General features: G+C 38.9%; 1 protein-coding gene and 1 long non-coding RNA gene across 4 annotated transcripts in view; one reads left to right on the top strand and one right to left on the bottom strand.

Annotated features, from left to right (window-relative positions):
* Positions 1–4,910: 4,910 nt before the first annotated feature.
* Positions 4,911–9,530, top strand: LOC107833439 (uncharacterized). 2 transcript variants are annotated; one of them, XR_001659189.1, is made up of 2 exons: positions 4,911–6,878; positions 6,983–9,530. It is a non-coding gene; the product is annotated as an uncharacterized LOC107833439 (long non-coding RNA). The 2 variants fall into 2 exon arrangements; XR_001659188.1 differs by having other exon boundaries at positions 4,911–6,882.
* Positions 9,531–10,342: 812 nt separating this feature from the next.
* Positions 10,343–19,104, bottom strand: part of igf2bp1 (insulin-like growth factor 2 mRNA binding protein 1) — a 43,889-nt gene continuing 35,127 nt past the window's right edge. Inside the window, exons 5-16 of one of the 2 annotated variants that reach the window (XM_016662669.1) lie at positions 18,330–18,393; positions 17,057–17,350; positions 16,172–16,306; positions 15,956–16,078; positions 14,590–14,725; positions 14,032–14,159; positions 13,563–13,567; positions 13,230–13,384; positions 12,603–12,677; positions 12,351–12,482; positions 12,103–12,216; positions 10,343–11,327 (exon numbers count right to left, since the gene is read on the bottom strand). In XM_016662669.1, coding sequence (XP_016518155.1) covers positions 11,172–11,327; positions 12,103–12,216; positions 12,351–12,482; positions 12,603–12,677; positions 13,230–13,384; positions 13,563–13,567; positions 14,032–14,159; positions 14,590–14,725; positions 15,956–16,078; positions 16,172–16,306; positions 17,057–17,350; positions 18,330–18,393 — 1,517 coding nt within the window. In that variant the 3' untranslated portion in view covers positions 10,343–11,171. The remainder of the gene's footprint in view (positions 11,328–12,102; positions 12,217–12,350; positions 12,483–12,602; positions 12,678–13,229; positions 13,385–13,562; positions 13,568–14,031; positions 14,160–14,589; positions 14,726–15,955; positions 16,079–16,171; positions 16,307–17,056; positions 17,351–18,329; positions 18,394–19,104) is intronic. The other variant, XM_007575640.2, reaches the window with a different exon arrangement.

Raw genomic sequence — 19,104 nt, 5'->3', positions numbered from 1 at the left:
CTTTAACGACAATGCTGTTTTTCACTGTATTACCAATTTACTTTTTGTAAATTGCAAAATGATTGTAAATGCTATTATTCAACAATAACGTGCAAAGCAGAATAAAAATTCAGTGAAAAGCATAGAATCTGCTCACTAATCTCATATTGCTGAAGATATTGGCAAACTCTGCCTAATGGTAAATCGATTGTGAAAATTAAGAAAACCTTGCAATCTGCACAGTGTCTGGAAATACTGGAGGTCTGGTCATCAAGCAGTGAACAGCTATTTGCTCTCCTGTTATCACATTACTTCATCACACTCAGAGAAAGTTTTATTTGGATATGTAATGGTAGCGTGTGATCTAATATTGCACAGTTTAGTCCAACATTAGATTGGAATGGAATAATAATAATAATAACTGTTATTATTATTATTATTATTATTATTATTATTATTATAAATTAATTAATTAATCAAACTTACGTAGCACTTTTAGGACACTCAAAGACGTTTAATCATTTCAGAATAGCATGTTGTGTCTGCAGAGTCGAACATGCATGTAAGGAGACTCATTTAGCCTCTGTGAAATATAGAGGACTATTGTTTTATGCCACAAGATGGCGACAAAGCTCCACAATTGAACAGAAAGTCTAACTACGAAAAACTCACTGAAGAAAAGTGAAAACTTTCTAAATGGCAAAGCTTTAGAAATGTTTGTGAAATTTAAAGATGTGGCAATAACTAAGGGACAAACTCTTTTTATTAATCATGAGGACTTGAGAAAATTAAACTTGAAACTGAAAAATGTTTCTGTACAGTCCAAAAATACAAACATGGGACAGTGGAAACCATCATGGTCAGAATTCTAGAGATTCTAGGTGATTTTAAAAACGCTGCTAGTGTGTAGATTATCTCATCTGCTGTTCTTTTTTGTTTGTTTGTCTACTAGATTTTTTTTTGTAAGAGTATTTATTTCAGTGTATTTTTTAAAACTCAAGAATGTTTAACTGACAATTCAAAACTTTCAAATTTTGATGGCCTCAACAGAGTCACAACTATAGCAGAAGCAAAAAGGCAAAATGCTATTGGGTTCTAAAAGTTACACAGGTTTCTTTATGTTTAGATTCAAGTTAAATTCCAAAATATCTGCACAGCTGGATAGATGCTCAGTTATCTTTAGTTAATTGCTAAACATATTCTCTTTTCAGCTTTCCTCTTCGCTCATGATTAGTGACCACTAATTATTTTGTGGTCACAATCAATAGTGACCACAAAATGATTGTAAATGCTATTATTCAACAATAACGTGCAAAGCAGAATAAAAATTCAGTGAAAAGCATAGAATCTGCTCACTAATTTCATATTGCTGCAGATATTGGCAAACTCTGCCTAATGGTAAATCAATTGTGAAGATTAAGAAAACCTTGCAATCTGCACAGTGTCTGGAGATACTGGAGGTCTGGTCATCAAGCAGTGAACAGCTATTTGCTCTCCTGTTATCACATTACTTCATCACACTCAGAGAAAGTTTTATTTGGATATGTAATGGTAGCGTGTGATCTAATATTGCACAGTTTAGTCCAACATTAGATTGGAATGGAATAATAATAATAATAATAATAATATTCACCCTCACACCAACTAACTCTACCGGTATGATCATCACCCCTCCTCAGTCAAGTGCCTCTGACTTTATTTCAATTCAACGCTGTTTATTTATATAAAGTGAGGTTTTCACATACTTTTTTGATGTGAGTCACGTTATTGTATGAAGCTAAATGTGGTTCGGTTTCATCATTTGGGTTTAAAAAGTAAAAGATTAAGCTCATGTCAATTAATTGGGTTTGATGTTCCTTGAGTTAAATGACACAGCATTTTTTTTTCTTTTTTGAAAAATAATATATTGTTTTGGGTGAATTATGTGTTTATCAATTTAAGTAATTCACCACTAGATGCCACTGTTGTACCATATTTTCCAAATCTTTTCTGTTAAAAGAAAAGAACTGTCAGATGGTGTTTTTATATTCCTCAAAGGCTCAATACATGTTAAATGATAAACTAAATTTATTAAATACAATTCTAAGCTTTCCGACCACATTTACCCAATTTTCACTCACAAAGGTTCATACATTTTTACTGTCTTGGAGAGATAAAACTGTCTACATAACTGTCTTGGGAATATGTTTTTGAGACAAACAAGACCATGCCTTATGCATATTTTTGAATAGTAGTTAACCCGTTATAAGTACCCATCCATTAAGAAGCTGACTGTGAGAAGAGATCAAGCACCTTCGGTTAACAATGAATAAAAGATGTTATATGTCTCAAATGCCAACTAACTCAATAAACTAAAACGGCAGGACACAAGCCAAAATACTGTACTTTAATACACACACACACACACGTAATAGCAAAGACAGGCAACATCACCTAAAGTTTTACCTCTGAGTAAAAAGTTTGGCCCCTTAAACTACAGAGACATTATCTGCTGAAATATGAAGCAGTCATTTTTTAAATGAGTGTTGATTTCTAGATATAGGTGTAGACATAATCTATTGTCTTTCAACTACATATTTACAATGTACATAGTCAGGAAAATTTTGTTGCAAGGCTCCAATAAAAATAACTAGATTAATTAATTAAAAATTGAAGAGGTTGTTATGCTCCCATCTGGTGTCTCTACCGTGTATTGCAGCTGAAAAGTCTTAGCAAAAACGTTGAGAAGCTGGGATAAGAACAAGAAGCAGTGCAGATGTTATTGAATGACAGTCTTAGGCACAAACCCTGGCACAAAAATTCATACGTTATATATTCCATACATAAATTACTTTTATTAGGACACATTTGTTTTTTGTTAGACCTTTAATGGGCAATACATTATACATAAATTCTATTAATGCTATGCTGTCACAATGTTTCAGTTTCAGCCATCTTTATCATTTTATAGAACATTTCTCTTGATTTGGTCTCTTGTCAATATTTTAATAACTTCAAATTTAATTCAGTTAAATAAAAAAATACTTTAATGATCCCAAAGGGAAAGAAAATCCCGCTGTAACCTATATTACTTCAAATTCTTAAGACTTATTGTAGATGCTGATGGCTGTGGGTAGAAAGAATCTCCTGCAGTCTGGATTACAACTGTTCTGAAGAAGCTTGTGTCTGACGACACTCTGTTTTTCTGAGACAGTCTCATGACGAGGATGGTCAGGGTTTTACCTTCTTTGCATCATCTCCAAAGGTTCAACAGAATCAAACCAGCCTTCTTTATCAGGTTGTTGAGTCTTTTTAGGTCCCTGGTTCTGATGTTGCTGCCCCAACAGATGATGGCAGCAGAGATGACGTTCTAAACAACAGACTGATAGAAGATCTGCAGCATCTTGCTGCACACTTTGAAGGATCTTAGCTTCAACAAGTCCAGTCTGCTCTGTTCCTTTTTATAGATACTTCACTGTTGCGTCTCCAGTCCAGTCTGTTGTCCCGATGAACACCGAGGTATTTATATTCCTCAGCCACCTTCACTTCTTCTCCCATGATGGAAATAGAGTTTGATCTAAGCATGTTCCTCCCGATCATCAATCTTTGTTTTGTTCACATTCAAGATTCTGAGTATTTCCACACCATGCGGTCCACCAGCTCTCTGAACTCACTGTGTGTGGCATTAGAAAATTGAGTCCCCTTAAAAAATGAAGATAATTATTCATAGCTTGGTAAATCCAGAACTGAGTACTTTAAAGCAGCTCACCAGGAAACTGGAGAGAAAACGGCAATCTACAAATCTAGAAGAGTTCTATTAATCCTGCAAAAATAGTCTACTGCTCTATTCAAAGACCCTTTGCCAAACTAGAACATTGTATTTTTCATCATTAATAGAGAATAATTCTAGGTTGTTGTTTTTTTTTTTGTCCAATTTCATAAAATACTCAGCAACTGCAAGATTTTTCTTAGTCAATTTAAGTCAGTAGAAATAAACTTGAGATGGCATGTAAATTTTATAGTTGCCGAAAAGGTGGTTCACCCAGGGCGCCAAACAGGCTAGGACCGCCTCTTAATGTAACAACAGAACCTGATGTGTTTGGACTCTTTTGAGTCAGTAGAGCTTTCTGAATTATCAAAAATAATAGCTTCTTCCAAACCGTCAGCATGCATGCTGGATCCGTCCCAACCAAATTATTTTTAAAAACTGTTCCTTTTGATCACTGTCCTGTTTTAGATATGATTAACTTATCCTTAAACTCAAATGAAATCCAGGATTTTCCCTGGAGAAAATCTGCTGAGCCCAGTATTTGGGGCGCTATGGCTGCCCACCAGTGGCCCAACGTATTTTTGGGTTAAAATTTTTTTAAAAGTTAAAAACATTTGGAGATGGACAAACCGGCATCATAATTTGGAAATAATGGTGTCTGAGGTCAAGAGTCAGATACAGGGCGGTGCAATTGGTGTGCAACCCCTCATGCCCAGTTTGACACATCAACTACAAACTTAGCTTAACTCATCTTTACCGTCACTGTGACTGATGTATAAAAAACCCAAATTAAAATGAACAAACCTGGTGAAGGGGCATGTAAAGTAGGGCTTGTTTCAGACCCTAAAACATTTCGCTTCATGTTTTCTTTGTTGGAAAAGTAATAAGAAGCAGTCCAACAGCGAGGGCCAAAAATACTGAGACCAAAACACCAGCAGCAACTTTATGTGCTTCAGCTGACAGTCAGGCAGAGACGGAGGAAGTATGGCTCGTTTTGAAGGTTTGACAGGAAAAGACACAGGAAGTAAGGTGTCTGAATCTACCCAAACCAGCAGGGGGTTAATACTTTTAGGCTTCTTATGGTTGCCAAGGAGACCAGAATCTAAAGCTGTATAGAACGCCGATGACTACCATCTTCTACATATAAATTTACCGCTGTTATGATCTGTGCAAACAAAAACACACACAAGGCAAACTAGATCCATTATCTCATCTTTTAATAACACATTCATATCTATGCTCTGTTTGTTTACAAGGAATTAAAATAAGTGTTGATGAGGAGTAAAGAAATCATTCAGGCAGAAGGTGAAAGTCCATATACTGTGAAGACCAAAATATCCTATGATAAAAGTGTATATTCATGACTCTGTGACTGCAGCGAATCAAATCCTTTAATTTCCTTTTCAAGGCCAAATCTAATTTTTGATAAGTGTAGATGAATCCAACACATATCAATAGTGAGACAGCAGCACCCTCCTTTCACCAGTATCAACACAGTCAGCTTAGAAAACAGGTCCTTTTGCTTGTTTCAAATGAATCACGAGAAATGAGAATACATCATAGTTTGTGTAAAAGGTCCTTGCAGGGCGCTGAAACTTTTCACAGAGAAAGGAAATGCTAAATGCACCCAAACATAAGAGTTACAATCTGATGTCAGAACAGGGAGAGAAAAATAGGAGTCAACCAAAATGAGACAAAACATGAAGAATTTCAAGATACAAACAAGAAAGTTCATTGAAATAAAAAGGAATAGATGTGAACTGAGTAAAGAAATCTAATATATTTTGAGTTGGTGACGATGAGAATTAGGTTGTTTTTGTCCGTTTGATATCCCATCATATATTTCCTTCCAAATCAACTAAAAACAGAGAATGTAAATAAAGTTATCTTTGGAAGAAGTATAGGTTTCTTTTCCTTTAATAGACTATCCACTACAGTATATGGAGACGCCACTACCATGTTATTCATTCATCTATATTTCTTTCGAAAAATTTCTGTCTTCTTTTCTTTTTAAGGGGTGTTATTTTGAATATTTTTTTTTCCAACAGAACATAACCCATTTTCTTTTTCCTAAGAGGTAGATTAACAAATTAATTACATGGTTTCTGGTGTCATTCCGGAGATGAATCCCAGAGAGGGGACATGTGGAGAGGGGCTGGAGGAAAACCGTGCCAACTTTAGCTGTTCTCATTTCTAATCCAGTTTAGGCTAACTGTGTGATTTCAATGGGCCTCCAGCAGTCAGACTATGAAACATAATCAACACTTAGCTGTGATTGCTTGATGTTAGTCCAGTTAGGTTCTCCAGAAGTGCACAGCGCCCCCTGACCTCCGGCACGCACTACTACACAAAATGTGTACATTCTGGATTTTCTGTGCGTGTCTCCTTTAAATTTATTCTTTTCAGTTTTAACTCTACCTGGAGAAGTACAATGTTAAAAACTGAAAAATTGAAATCAACGAGTGACGAATGTAATTGTGCTATAAAATATCGTGTCCTTCTTTCTGCTTGCATGTCCAGCTGTCTGAATACTCACTCCTGTCCATTTCAACCTTCAGAAAATGGACAATCTTCCAGCTGTGTTTGATCTTTCTTATTTTTTTTCTTTTGAGGTAGCATTGCTGGTTATGTGTTAAGAGGATCACGTTTCGTTATTTCCAGGTAACGGCGTCCCTCCGCCGTGTTTGTCATTTTCCAGCTCTGGGCCGGGTGTCGGGACATTTCGCCACATTGGAGTTCCTCCGAGTTCTGTTGGGGCAGACGTTCATGCTGCTCTATAAAGTGCAGCTTTAACGCACTACAACAAACAAGAAGCTTCCAAGTTTGACTTTCCAAGGTTCTACACTTAAAAGGGAAGAAGAAAAGGTATTTTTTTATTCGTTTTTGTTTTTTGAGTTTTTTTTCCTTTTGTCATTTTGTTTTTGACAATTTATTGTGTACTTTACATTAATGCTGATCATACAACTAACATAGGTAATGTAGGTAATGTTTATATCAGTGTGCTGTCATTACACTGTTATGGTTAGAAGATGAATTTTTCACCATAATAAGTAGCATTATTACCCTTGGTGCAGAATCACTCCCTGAAGAGTGTCCACTATATTTTATGGATCTATGACAATGCATGACTGCATCCAGCAACTAATCCAACGTCAGTCTATGAAACACAAACAGGATCAATCAACACTTATTGCTTGATGTTAGTCCAGTTAGGTTCTCCAGGAGCCCCCATGCCCCCTGACCTCCGGCACGCAGAAAAGTTTCTATTTTCTTCATCAGTTGTTGGTGAGAAAGTTGCTGATTAGCACCAACAGGTAGAGTGGAATTTCTCTGGTAAGGGATTCCTGGGAACTCATTCCCATTGCAGCCAAAGACTACTTAGAATTTCCCAAATAAACATGGCTCCAAAGTATATGCTACAACAATAAAAGTGAAAATATGACTTCTGTTGTTTTCTCCCATTAGACTTACATAAAAACACCAGATTGGATATTTTAGAGGATATAAAAATGTAAGGCCAGCCTTATGCTACAGAAATGATCAGCAGTAATACAAAGTACTTCAGAAAGGAAAGGGGCAAAACATGCACAAAGTAAAATGAAGATTCAAACAGTATTGAAAAGACTTTAATACATAATGTTAGCATTTGAAATTAATATGGAAGTATTTTTAAAGGTGGCATCACACTAAACTCTGTCAATCTTATACAACAATAGATCAGTCTGGAATTAGCCCAGAAATGATCCAAAACTAGGAATTAAATGGCCGAGAGCAAATTAGAAGATAGTCCTTCTCACTACATTCTGACCTACAGAGGAGCTGCAGGTAGCACAGCTGGCTTTCAGTTTGATCCTAACAGCTGTTTTCTCTAATGTACAGAATTAAAAAAAATAAAACAACGAAGAGGAGTTCTGTTCCAAGATGAGACTCTGCTGTTTCATAGACATAACCTTTCCTTCAGGAACAGCTCAGAGATTATTCGCAGATATTCTCAGTTTGTATTTTTGGACCAACCCTCTACTGTGGGTTTGGCACAGTTAACATCCTGTACTGATCTACTTGTTAGTACTTCATTATTTTTAGTAGCCATTTTGTTAATAGATGTATGTATTCATGTAGAAGTTAAACTATTTTCAGATTTTCCAACAAAAAGAAAGTTTAAGCATTGTTTTTTTTGTGTGTGTTTTTTTCAAAGTGGACTAAATAGAAAAATCAACAGGTCTTCAACAGAAGTTAGCAAAACAAACACAATGGAGACCAGCGCAAGATAGGGCAAGGGACCCTGACGTTCCTGCCCGCTCCAAAAATTAAACATTATTCAGAAACTAAAGGAAATCAAATATTTTCTTTCCAAGAATACAAAAGAGAGGAGAAAAGACTGAAGGTGTTCATTCCACCTCTACTCTCTGTTGCACTTCATCTTTTTTTTCGCTATGTGGGCTGGGTGTTCTCAGTCGTTTTGGTAGTTTGTCATCGTCAGCATATTTCATCAATTAGTGCAACACTATGTTCCTAGATGTTATGTCCAAATAAAGCTTGCTGTATTGTCTAAACTAAATAAAAACAAAATACGTCAAATCTGACCAATCAAAAACCCTGCAGGCTGAATAAGAAACCCTAACTAATGTGTCTTGGCGGTTGTGAACAGAGCTCTATGGTTTGGAAATGACACAGGACAACCATGCCGAGCTGTGAAGTTCGGGCCTCTGGGCAAAAATGGAAGCATAGACATGACAGAAAAGGCTTTTCCCTGTTTGATGCTCAGGTTGCGGGGCAGCCAGCGCAGACCGATAGTCCGCTTCGTTCAGCACTGTGAGGACTTGAAAGGAGTTTTACATTTGTCAGTGTCCTACAATGACTAGCATTATCTTTCTGTTCTCAACTGCTTTCCTTGTTGGGTTTTCTTTCTGAAATTTTCTCCAAAAATACAAAAGAATAACGATCACTGAACAGGTTTTAAGTTTTTTTGCAGCAGTATGGCTGCCATTTGCTCCCATTTTCTCAGAAAGTTTTTAATTCTCTCCATCCTCGATGGGCTTTCCAGGTGGAGGGCCATGGGTTCTCGTCCGACTTTTTTCAGTTTCTTGTGAACCCAACCATATTCCCTGACCAAAAAAAAAAAAAAAAAAAAAAAAAAGTAAAAAAATTTTAAACTTTGAACACAAACTTGCACATGCCTGCATTCACATACACGCCCATGTAGCCAACAGGGAGCATCATGGTCAGTGCACAGGTAATAAATATTCACATTTAGAGACATCAAAGCCGCCTGCAGTGTAAGCATGAACAGCCGGGCTCTATCTGGACCACAAGTATACAATTGATGGTAAAACCAAGTTCTTAAACTGCTGAGGGAGAAAACACAGCTCCTGCTTAGTGCTTCCTGATTATGTCAATAAGGCACCAGAGGAGGGTCCTTGAGGGTTCAAGGCAGGCACACTGACAAAGACTAGAGGCAGGGACTGGACTGGTCAGGGGGGTCTGTCTGGAGGAGGACATCCATTCATAACGGTCAGCTAAAGACCCACAAAGTAGTGCGTTTGGTCATCCTTGAGCCTGTTAGGACCCTCCCCTTGAGGTAACACTGCTCCCCATTGGCCAGTTCTCCACTTCAGGCAGTGGCTGCTCCAATCACACTTCAGGTACACAGATGGCGTGTTTTCCCACCAACAAAAGGCAAACTAGCTCAGCGTTATGTACTGTACCAGCTCTCTGCTTAAAGAGAAAACAGCCTCTTTGTCATCCTGAATTCACTGATCTATCCATCCCCACCAAAAAAAAAAAAAAAAAACACAGAAAAAAATAACCAAAGCAACAAGACAATACTTAAAAAAAATCATTTTTTCTTAAAAAAATAAAAAATATTCAGGACTATTAGCTCTTTTTTTCTATTTATATAAAACACCAGCAAGCGAAAAAAAGTTAGAATACTGAGGTAATTTTACCCTGAGGTAGTTTTTTCTGTTTCATTTCTTCTCTGATCTGTTCTAATCTTGGTAAAAGCATCCATACTCCTGCCCCTCTTTATCATACACAGGCAGGATGTGGAGGCCCCGCCCACAGGCCTGTGGCAGGTTAGGGAGAGGAAACCAGGAAGCTGCTTCCGCTCAACTCACACGTCCTCTACCGAGGTCCAGGTGGGGAGCTGTGGAAGACTTGACTTATTGCTTCCTGTGCCTTCAGAGCAGAAACGGAGACCCTGACCAGGCTGCTTCAGAGCGGTCGCCTAGCAATGAGCAGAGGGTCTCAGACGCTCCTTGTCTGTCTGCCATTGCAGGACTTTCAGGTGCAGCAAACCTTGCTCACTAGCTACAGTCCACTCAGCGGGGGCCGGGCTAACTCACATATCATATATATATAATATATAGAAAATATGCTGTTGACGGTGCGGGTGGCGGCCAGCGAGCACGGCTGCTGGGCGCTGTGAGCCGACCCCTGCATTAGAACTGCAGGACCAGCTACGACTGCCGCCTCCTTACTGTCTCTTGCTGCGTCCTCCCACCAGCAGGGGCGCCCGGAGACCCCCCCTCCCCTCTCGTCTTACTGTAGACTGCGGTATGCTACATCTCAAACAGGGGAGAGGGAAACATAAAGACAATCCCTCATTTTTTCTTAAAAAAACGTGGTTCAGACGCAGCATTTTTAACAATAACTTGAAGATTATATATTTACAACCTCATATTTTCTTCATTTTTTTTTTCATTCAGCTCCAGCTGCTTTTTAGAGAGCTGTTTAAAGAGCAGTGTTAGCATCTACGGCCCCCTCCTCAGGACCCCAGAGCTGGCCCACCTGCGCCCGCTGCAGCAGCTTCCAGACTCCCTCTCCCAGCTCCGCCTCACTGCATTCTTATCATAATAGCTCTGAATAAAACATTTCTATACATATATCTCTATGTTAAAAAACGCCCTTAAAATATCAGACTGACTGCAGATGTTTGGAGAGGTGTGTGGAGGAATGAAGCGTCGGAGCGGCTGCACACAGGCTAGTGGAGCTGAGACTCACACAGGTTTCATTAACTACACCAGCTCTCCATCACTTCATGGAGAGAACCGCCTGCCTGTCAATGAAAGCCATCGATCCAAAGTGTGTGTGAGAACTGCAGCGAGCCAGGAGCTTTGTGCAGCCACACCATGGTGCCTGACTCATCCCCCCTTCTCTTCATCATCTCATCCACACTCAGTCTCTCTTCTGGCCTGGCACTGGGTCTTTGTTTTCAAGTTTCTTTTTATCCCAATCATTTCATCTTTTGATTGAATTAATTTTAGATTTTTCTCACTGAGGATGTTTCTCAGTGGCTGTCAGGCGTACTTCCACCCTTCTTAATATCTCTCCCTGTCTATTGCTGGGTCTGCGTTTTACTCTTCTGTATCCGTTCGTCTGTCCGTCTGCATGTGTCCGTCAGGTGTGTGGGGCGGGGGAGTCCCACAGCAATGTGAGGAGACCCTCACTTCCTGCGTGGCTGGTGGTCCTGAGTCAGGCCCTGTGTGGGGCTCCCCATCTCAGTGAAGCCCTGAGGGTGGGTCCCGGGGCCCATACCCATCCCACCTTTTTGGGACATTTTGACCTGCGTCAGGATGTCTCGGATCTTCCTTTGAGCCAGCTGGAAAGAGGGCAGAGGGCCACAGAGTTGATCGGAATTAATCAAAAACTACAAATTAAGCAACATTTTCAATTCAAAACCCCTTTTTTGCTGCTCAGTTATTGAACAAATAGTCAAATGAGCCCAGTAACAGAGAAATTTATTGTTTTTAAACTGTTATTTAACCATCAGATTGGTGCAGCTTTCCAGTGCTTCAGGAACTACTGAGCAGTCCTTGAACTTGTTTAGAAATGTGGTCTGTTTACGCCGACGTCTCTGCTGCTGCTACATGTTTAGACATCGAGATACTGTTTTAGGTTTGAATAGCTTCACTGACAGGCTAACTACTTTTAGCATAACTTGAACAGAGCAATAGTCTTGTTTTTGAAGCAAAAATGAACCCCCAGCGGGCCTGGAGGAGCCGGTTTGTCTTCCATTGATGTTGTCTGCAGATGTCGCATGTGCATCAGATTTAAGTGTGAACCAGAAACAAGCAAATATAAAGGTTCTGACCAGAAACATATATTTTTTTTAATTATTGCATTTAAAATTTTAACTTAAAATCTATTAAATAAATGTATCAAAATGAATACGTTAAAAGTCCCAGCCCTACTGAGAGCATCATTAAACAAACTGCATCATTTCATCATTTTATTTGTAAAACATATCGAATATCATTTTTCTTCCACCTACACTGTACTGGTCAGTCATATACAATATCATGGAGATGCACTGAAGTTTGTTGTAAATTGGCAGAAGGTGAAACATGAAATGTGATGTGCCTCAGGGAGCGTACCTGGCTGGCGTAGAAATGTCCATTAATCTTGACAATGACCTGATCGTTTTCATCAGGTGTCTGCTCTCTAGGGACCACCACCTCAGCTGCTGTCAGGTTCTGCAGCTCATTCACCTGCAAACACAACTCTCAGTTACTTCAAGAATGAGCAACAGTTGAATTTTAATTTGTTTGACGGTAGAACAAACACTCTGGAGCTCAGATGAGGCTCAGATTAGGCCTGGAAGCACGAGCTTTCTGCTGCCTACCGTCTTTCCTCCTTTGCCGATGACCCTTCCTGCAGCAGCAGCAGCCATCTTGATGTGAGTTTCCAGTTTCACTTCCTCTTTAGGGCCAAAAAAATTCTCCTCTTTCAGTTTGCCGTAGATTCTGCCCTGAGCCTATGGGTAATAGAAAGAAAAGGAGATTAATAATCTTCAACAGGAGACAATCCCAGCAATCTCCTGGCAATATAATCCAGTGCCGAATGGGATTCATGTCAATCAGCCTTTAATGTTCACCTTGAACTGAGCTTCTGGAGGTCCGGTCACAATCACCATCCTCATCTTAGAGTCTGGAGTTTCAGCTGGTGCAATCTGGGGAACAACACAGAAATATATTACTGGCTTCAGGATGTCGGCTGCAGTAGAGGTACTAAAATTATCTTGGTAGAAACTATTGCTGACATTTTTTCCAAATCTAAAATATGTCAAAGTTTGTATTTCAGTAACAGCTTAACGTTGCTCAGCCTTGGTGAATAAACCAGACAGCTGCTGTGTTAAGCAGCGTTAACACTGATCCGTCCTGCCAGCAGCTGGTAAACTTTATAACATCACCAGTTGGGAGTTTGCCTCTGCTTTCATTTGCAGTTTTCTCATTTCAGATAACATCCCTGCTGTCATTTGTACATCCCTTTATGTAGCTCTTGTACATGTTTCTTTTTAACTACTATACTTAACTGCACATTTCTTTTAAGCAGAGTAACAATAACTCTACAGCATTATTTTTCTAATATAAATTTGAGCCACATTCTCTTATCTTTATGTGAATATGCATGCTCCCACTTAACTCAGTTTGCTGCAGTGACACCTGGACTTCCCCACTGCAGGACATAATAGAATATTTCTATTCTCTCCTGTTTAACAAACCTTAATCGAGGCTCCAGCGAAACGGCTCAGCTGTTTGATGTGCTGTCCCTTCTTGCCGATAATAGCCCCCACTGCTTGTGCTGGGATGTACACATGAACAGTCTCCTGCTCTGGGGCCTGCGCACATTGCTCATGCAATTCAATCATTTTAAAACCTTTTGCATAAAGATGCAAACATGCCTTAAAGATTCATGACAAGAAATCTAAACAATAACATCACCTTTTAAATTCTTTAAATTCTTTTAAATATGATCTTTTAAGCTTTGAAAATCTGATCTTTTATGTAAACATTTGTTTTGTTTTTTTTAATAAAATTCTTCATAACATTGTTGCTCCACCTTTAAAGAAAGTTTGTCTGAGATCAAATAACATGAATGGAGTCAATAGGGCGCCCTCTAGAGGTGAATGCAGCATCAAAAAATACATAGCCCGTAGGGAAAATTTGTCTAGAAAGCAGGGGCAAAAAATTGCAGTAGAAAAATAAGAACAGCACTTCCAAAAAGGACAACAGCCATAAATAAATACATAAAAGCATTAAAAAAATAGATTTAATGAATGTGACGAGTCATTGGAATAATTTACCAAACAAGATTACGTGTTCTAGTTGTAAATTTTGGCACATTTGGTAAAAGATTGTATGTCAAATGATCAGATTGCACTCCTTATTAATGAAGGCAAATAAATTGTTATATGGACTGTCATATGGTTTGTAGTTTGGTTTGCTTGGTTTTAGTGAGATCTGAATAATGATTTATCACACATGTATGAAATGAATTACAATTTTCCTTTGTACTTTGACTACATTACCCCAAAGGAGCCGTAGGGGGTTCCTCCAACTGCATTTCCAGGCGGTGGGGGGGGCATGTTGGATGAAGGGGGGAAGAGGCCCAGAGCCCCCAGGTTAAGTCCAGGGATCAGGTGAGTTTGTTGCTGTAGAGAAGAATATCACAGGAACATTTAGAAGGTTGATCTTAGCTGGTTGCCCTGACAACCTTGAAGATACAGTAAAAATCTAGTGTTGTAGATGTTCATTGATCTTTATGAAATATCATCTGCAGTTACTCAGTACTGTACTGACCAGGTAACACAAGCCAGGGTACATAATCCAAATACGTATAGAAAATGTTTGATGTGTCAGAGTTCTCCTGCTTTGACCTTTTCTCTTTTTACAGAAACATTTTTTTGACATCTGACCCAAGTATGTAAAGGTCATTCCAACTTTTTCATTACGCCTGCGCTGCAGATTCTTCACATTATAATTGTTAAAAAAAAGAAGTATAGACATATCCTTTGTGATCTGTCATTCAAAGGATAATATGACTGGAGGTAACAGCTCTGATGAGCATGTGTTTGCACTTACATTCATCGCTGCAATGTCATTCTCATAGGCCTCTCTGACCTTCTTCATAATTTCGACCTCAGCCTTACAGCAGGCCTCAATGGAGCCTTTGACTGTGATGGTTCTCTCTGGGTTGTACAGGGTCAGGTCCTGCAGACTGCACACATCAGCACACCCAGCATGGTTACTCACACACACTGTGCTCATTAAGAATGCAGCGCTTCAGGTTCCTGCTGCGCGAGTTTGTAGGACTGAGAGACAGTTTCACCTAACACAGTAAGACCAGGTCACCGATATCGTGAACATGCTTCAACATTGCAAAATGTAAATCTCTGCTCAAAATTACTTAGTGAAATGAAAGGTCAGTAATTATCTCAACTTTGAATAAGCCTGAAGACGGGGTTCTGACTGGACCATACTTCCAAATGTCCTTGTTTATGCGAAGCAAGAAACTCAAAACTCTATTCATAGAAAGAACTGTAAGTGCCAAGCTAAAGCTAATGCAGAGAAAGCTGCTGTATCGTATTCATCAGATAAATGACAAATCAAGCTTGTGGCCTTCAGTCACTTTAGACAGAGCGGGGGGTCAGATGAGGAAGACTAGTTCAGAAATCAAAGTCCAGACAGCGACATGATGGATGTACCTCCATATGAGGCGATAGCTTTACCGCTAAGCGAACAACATAAAAACAGGAACTTTAATTTTAGTTATACAAAAACTTCTTCACTATTTCACAGCTTTCTCATACAAACAGCCCTTACTGGCCAAAAAACAATATTCTCATATGCAGATAAAGAAACATTTGACATAATAGAGAATATTTCCATTACACATTAACAGCTACATTTCTACATTAGACTTCCAGAACTGTCTCAGATTACAACCACAGGCTTCAGTGTTTTTATTAGGCTCTGATGAGATAGGCTGCTGCAGAGTGGACTTGTTAAGAGAAACGGAACACCAAGCTCTGTTCATCTTGGTGTGGCCTGTGGACCAAAGTGTTCAGTTCTGGTCCCATCGTTTTATAATCTAAACCTCCTTTAAACGTCTTCAGAGGAACCTGAGAGGCCTTCATAGAACAGCTGGATTCCATTTACTAATGAGGGGAATTCTGAAGCCAATTTATTAAATGGTATCAGTGGAGAGCAAGCTGAATATTAATGGATGCAACCGTTTTATTTGAAAAACTAATCAAAAACTAGTATTTTCCTTTGACTTTATACCAGTGCTGGTCTGTCACGTTAAAGACCAATAAAAATACGGTGAGGTTTGAGGCTGGAGAGTGACGAGACAAAAAAAAATGTTTAAGGAGTGTCAGAACTTATGCAAGACATTCTAAATACTGAAGCTAAAAGTGTTGAGCTGGTCATTGTTAGCATGTCTTACGGTGAGATGGTTATCTTGGTGTCCGTGTCCTGTTCGACTTTTTTCAGGTTGCGTCCCTCCTTCCCAATAAGGCGGCCAACAAAGTTGTTGTGGGCCAGAACCTTGAGAGGAACCTCATCAGCTCTGAAAAGCAAAATCCCTGCTCATTACACTGGGCCTCACGCAGCCTACAGTCTGACATCATGCTCTGCCATGCTGGATCTGTTTGACACGTACGTCTTGGTGTCTTTAGCCTCCTGGTGCATGATCTCCAGGATCATCCTGCAGGCAGCTGAGCAGCCCTCAGGAGTGGAATGGATGCTAATAGGCTTCTCAGCAGCACCCGCGTTCTCCTTGCGGTGAACATCGATCCTGCGGGGCAACAGAGTAAGTGTATGGGTATAAATAATTTAAAAGTTGAGATGAATTAATGAATTAATAATCTGTCCCGATATTGAAATAAATAAAATTAGAGATTGAATATCAGTGACAATGTACCTGATCCATAACGTCAGATCTATTCAGTCTAATTCTATGCTTTGTACTGAGCAACGTCATGCTTTATTATTTATTTTAAATTATATTTAAAATTCCTAATTGCACTTTCTGAACCATTTCAAAGTTTTTTCACATTTGACTGTACTGTTTTTGTCAGTTTCAGTTTCTTTATTATTTATTTTACATTGGCTGTTTTACTCATAACTGATTAAACAAATGAAAGTTGTTGTCTTTACATGTTTAGTTAAGATTCTGAATTTATTTCTGTATTTATGTTTGTGTTAAAAAGCAGAAACGTTTTCAGTCAATTCAGCTCTGTTGTTCTGTATCGTATCGGATCATATCAGTCGATATTAAACCTCAGATATCGGTACTAGAAGTGAAAAAAGTGGTATCTCTGTTAATGACCAAATGGTCACTGAAATCATTTGAAACTGAATAAAAAGTAATTAAATAATAATTTTAAAAAACTATTTCAAAACTGAAAGTTAACCAATGAAAATCAGACACTGCTTTTGAATTGTGGTTCAACAGAATCTTTAAAAAAAATTATGCTAATGAAGCAGACGCATCACACAGTGTGTTTTCCTTCCTGCAGGTCCCTCTCTCTTCATGATCACCCACTTGCTCTGCGTCTGCTTGGTGATGTTGCGAATGGTGGCTCCCTCTTTGCCGATGATGGCTCCCACGTACTGCGTGGGGACCAGCAGTCTGAGGGGGATGTCAGCGTGTGGAGGCTTAGGGGGCATTCCGGAGCTAGGGGACCCCCCACGGAGTCCGCCACGGGGCCCGTAACCAGGGCGACGGCCGTTTTCAGTTCCCCGTTGGCCCCCCTCCATGTCAGAGGTCTCGTCAGGGATGTAGGAGACACGCAGGGCGTTGCTCTCTAACTGGTATCCGTTCAGCTTCTGGATGGCTCTGATGGCAAACAGATCAACACCTGACTGCAGATCCATTTAAAGAGGAACAGGTCTGACATTTTAACATAGACGTTTTTCCACTGCCATTTACAAATCTGGTTGCTTTCTATTTCATACAAATTCACAGCAATGCCTATGTGTTACGGTATGATTCAATAAAATATAAAGTGCTAGCAGAAATAATAATTTTTAAAATCTAGGCAAATTTCAGAACACTAAAATTCTTCTCACATATAAAGCTCATAGCAACTGTGTTCCATCAAGTCACAGCAGTCATACAGCGCTCACCACTTCATGATTCCTTTTGTTTGTATGTTTTTCAGACATAAATGTAGCAGACCAAACAAATGTAAATACTAGTCAAAAATAAAAACATAAAATGAATTCTTAAAATCAAATTTATTATGGCTCTGTGTGAAAAACCGATTTCCCCCTAAACCTGAAATCTTCTGAGTTGGGCTTACACTGATTTATATAAACCAATACTTTTGCATCGTTTTTGTTTGATATATTTTGGAGTCTGTGCTTCATTCCTTCTCCAGGAACAGCTAACATCTGGTTTAGAACATCTGCACCAAACCCACAGCTGTTTAGTAGTGAGCAAATTCAGAAGAAGACTTGAAAATCATGAATATAGCTGGAGATGAGGTTTAAAGCTAAATTAATATCACTGAAATTTAACTGCAGAACCTGATCCCTCAAAATATGGGTAAAAGTTCAAACTAAAAATGGCCACTAGGGGGCAGACACACACCATAAAAAAACTGGATTGAACTCTGAAAAAAGATGTATAAAGGCCTTCTTTGATTTACGGACACACAGGCCTATTAATAAATTGAAACATGAAGCACTTTGATTACCTGATTATGCTAAATTACACAGATCTCCAGATTGTTTCCTTTGATAATTTATTTTATATGCTGTGCATTTTCAAAAGATTGAATTTAAAAAAATAAATAAAAATTGGAGCAACTTACTGCCTTGCTTGTTCCCGGGATGCATATGTAACGTTAACCACTGCAGTCTCGCTGTCTGTGTTGACTGAAACAAAGCAAACAGGAAATGCACAAAGTTGAGTGAGAATCAGCCTGATGCAGAGCTGCTGTGAGGAACCTGGCTTCACCTGCAGCTGCAGTTTTACATGGAAAATCTCAGGAATGATTAAAGGTAGTGAAAAACTTTTCAGCGAGGAACAATTCATACAAGAACAAAACTTAACAATCAGAAACAGTTTATCCTCAACAGCTATCAGGCACACATAAACAACAACATCTACAGCCACTATTCAGACACTACAGGAAACTGAAATCACATTACTGCAAAGAGTTCGCTTAATAAACCCGATAAATGATAACCAATCTATCCAGAGCAAACATGACTGACAGAATGCATGAGATTCCCCCTGGTTAGCCACAAGGCCTTCTCTTCAAGTTAGAAAAGAATCAGTTGTGGAAGGTTTTACTTGAGCTTTTGTGCTTATTTTACTAACTAGTGAATCATTAAATCTCAAACAAAGTGAAATTGCAGGTTTAAGCTTTTAAAGATCACAAACACACAGGGTGTAGTTGGGTAAATACAACCTGACATGTTTACGCAGTTTAAAGCAGAGAAGACAACGAAATAAGAACAAAGCTAACGCCACCCGATGCTGAAGGTAACAGAGCAGAACTGAAACGGTTAATATGAGGCCATTTTCTGAATGAACATATTCAGAGAAAAAAATTAAACCAAAAATATATATATATAATACAT

Source organism: Poecilia formosa, unplaced genomic scaffold, assembly GCF_000485575.1.
Source record: "Poecilia formosa unplaced genomic scaffold, Poecilia_formosa-5.1.2 Scaffold383, whole genome shotgun sequence".
In the NCBI taxonomy this organism is placed as follows: domain Eukaryota; kingdom Metazoa; phylum Chordata; class Actinopteri; order Cyprinodontiformes; family Poeciliidae; genus Poecilia; species Poecilia formosa.
Note: the sequence above shows the minus strand (reverse complement) of the source record. Positions and strands in the feature narration are given on the sequence as shown.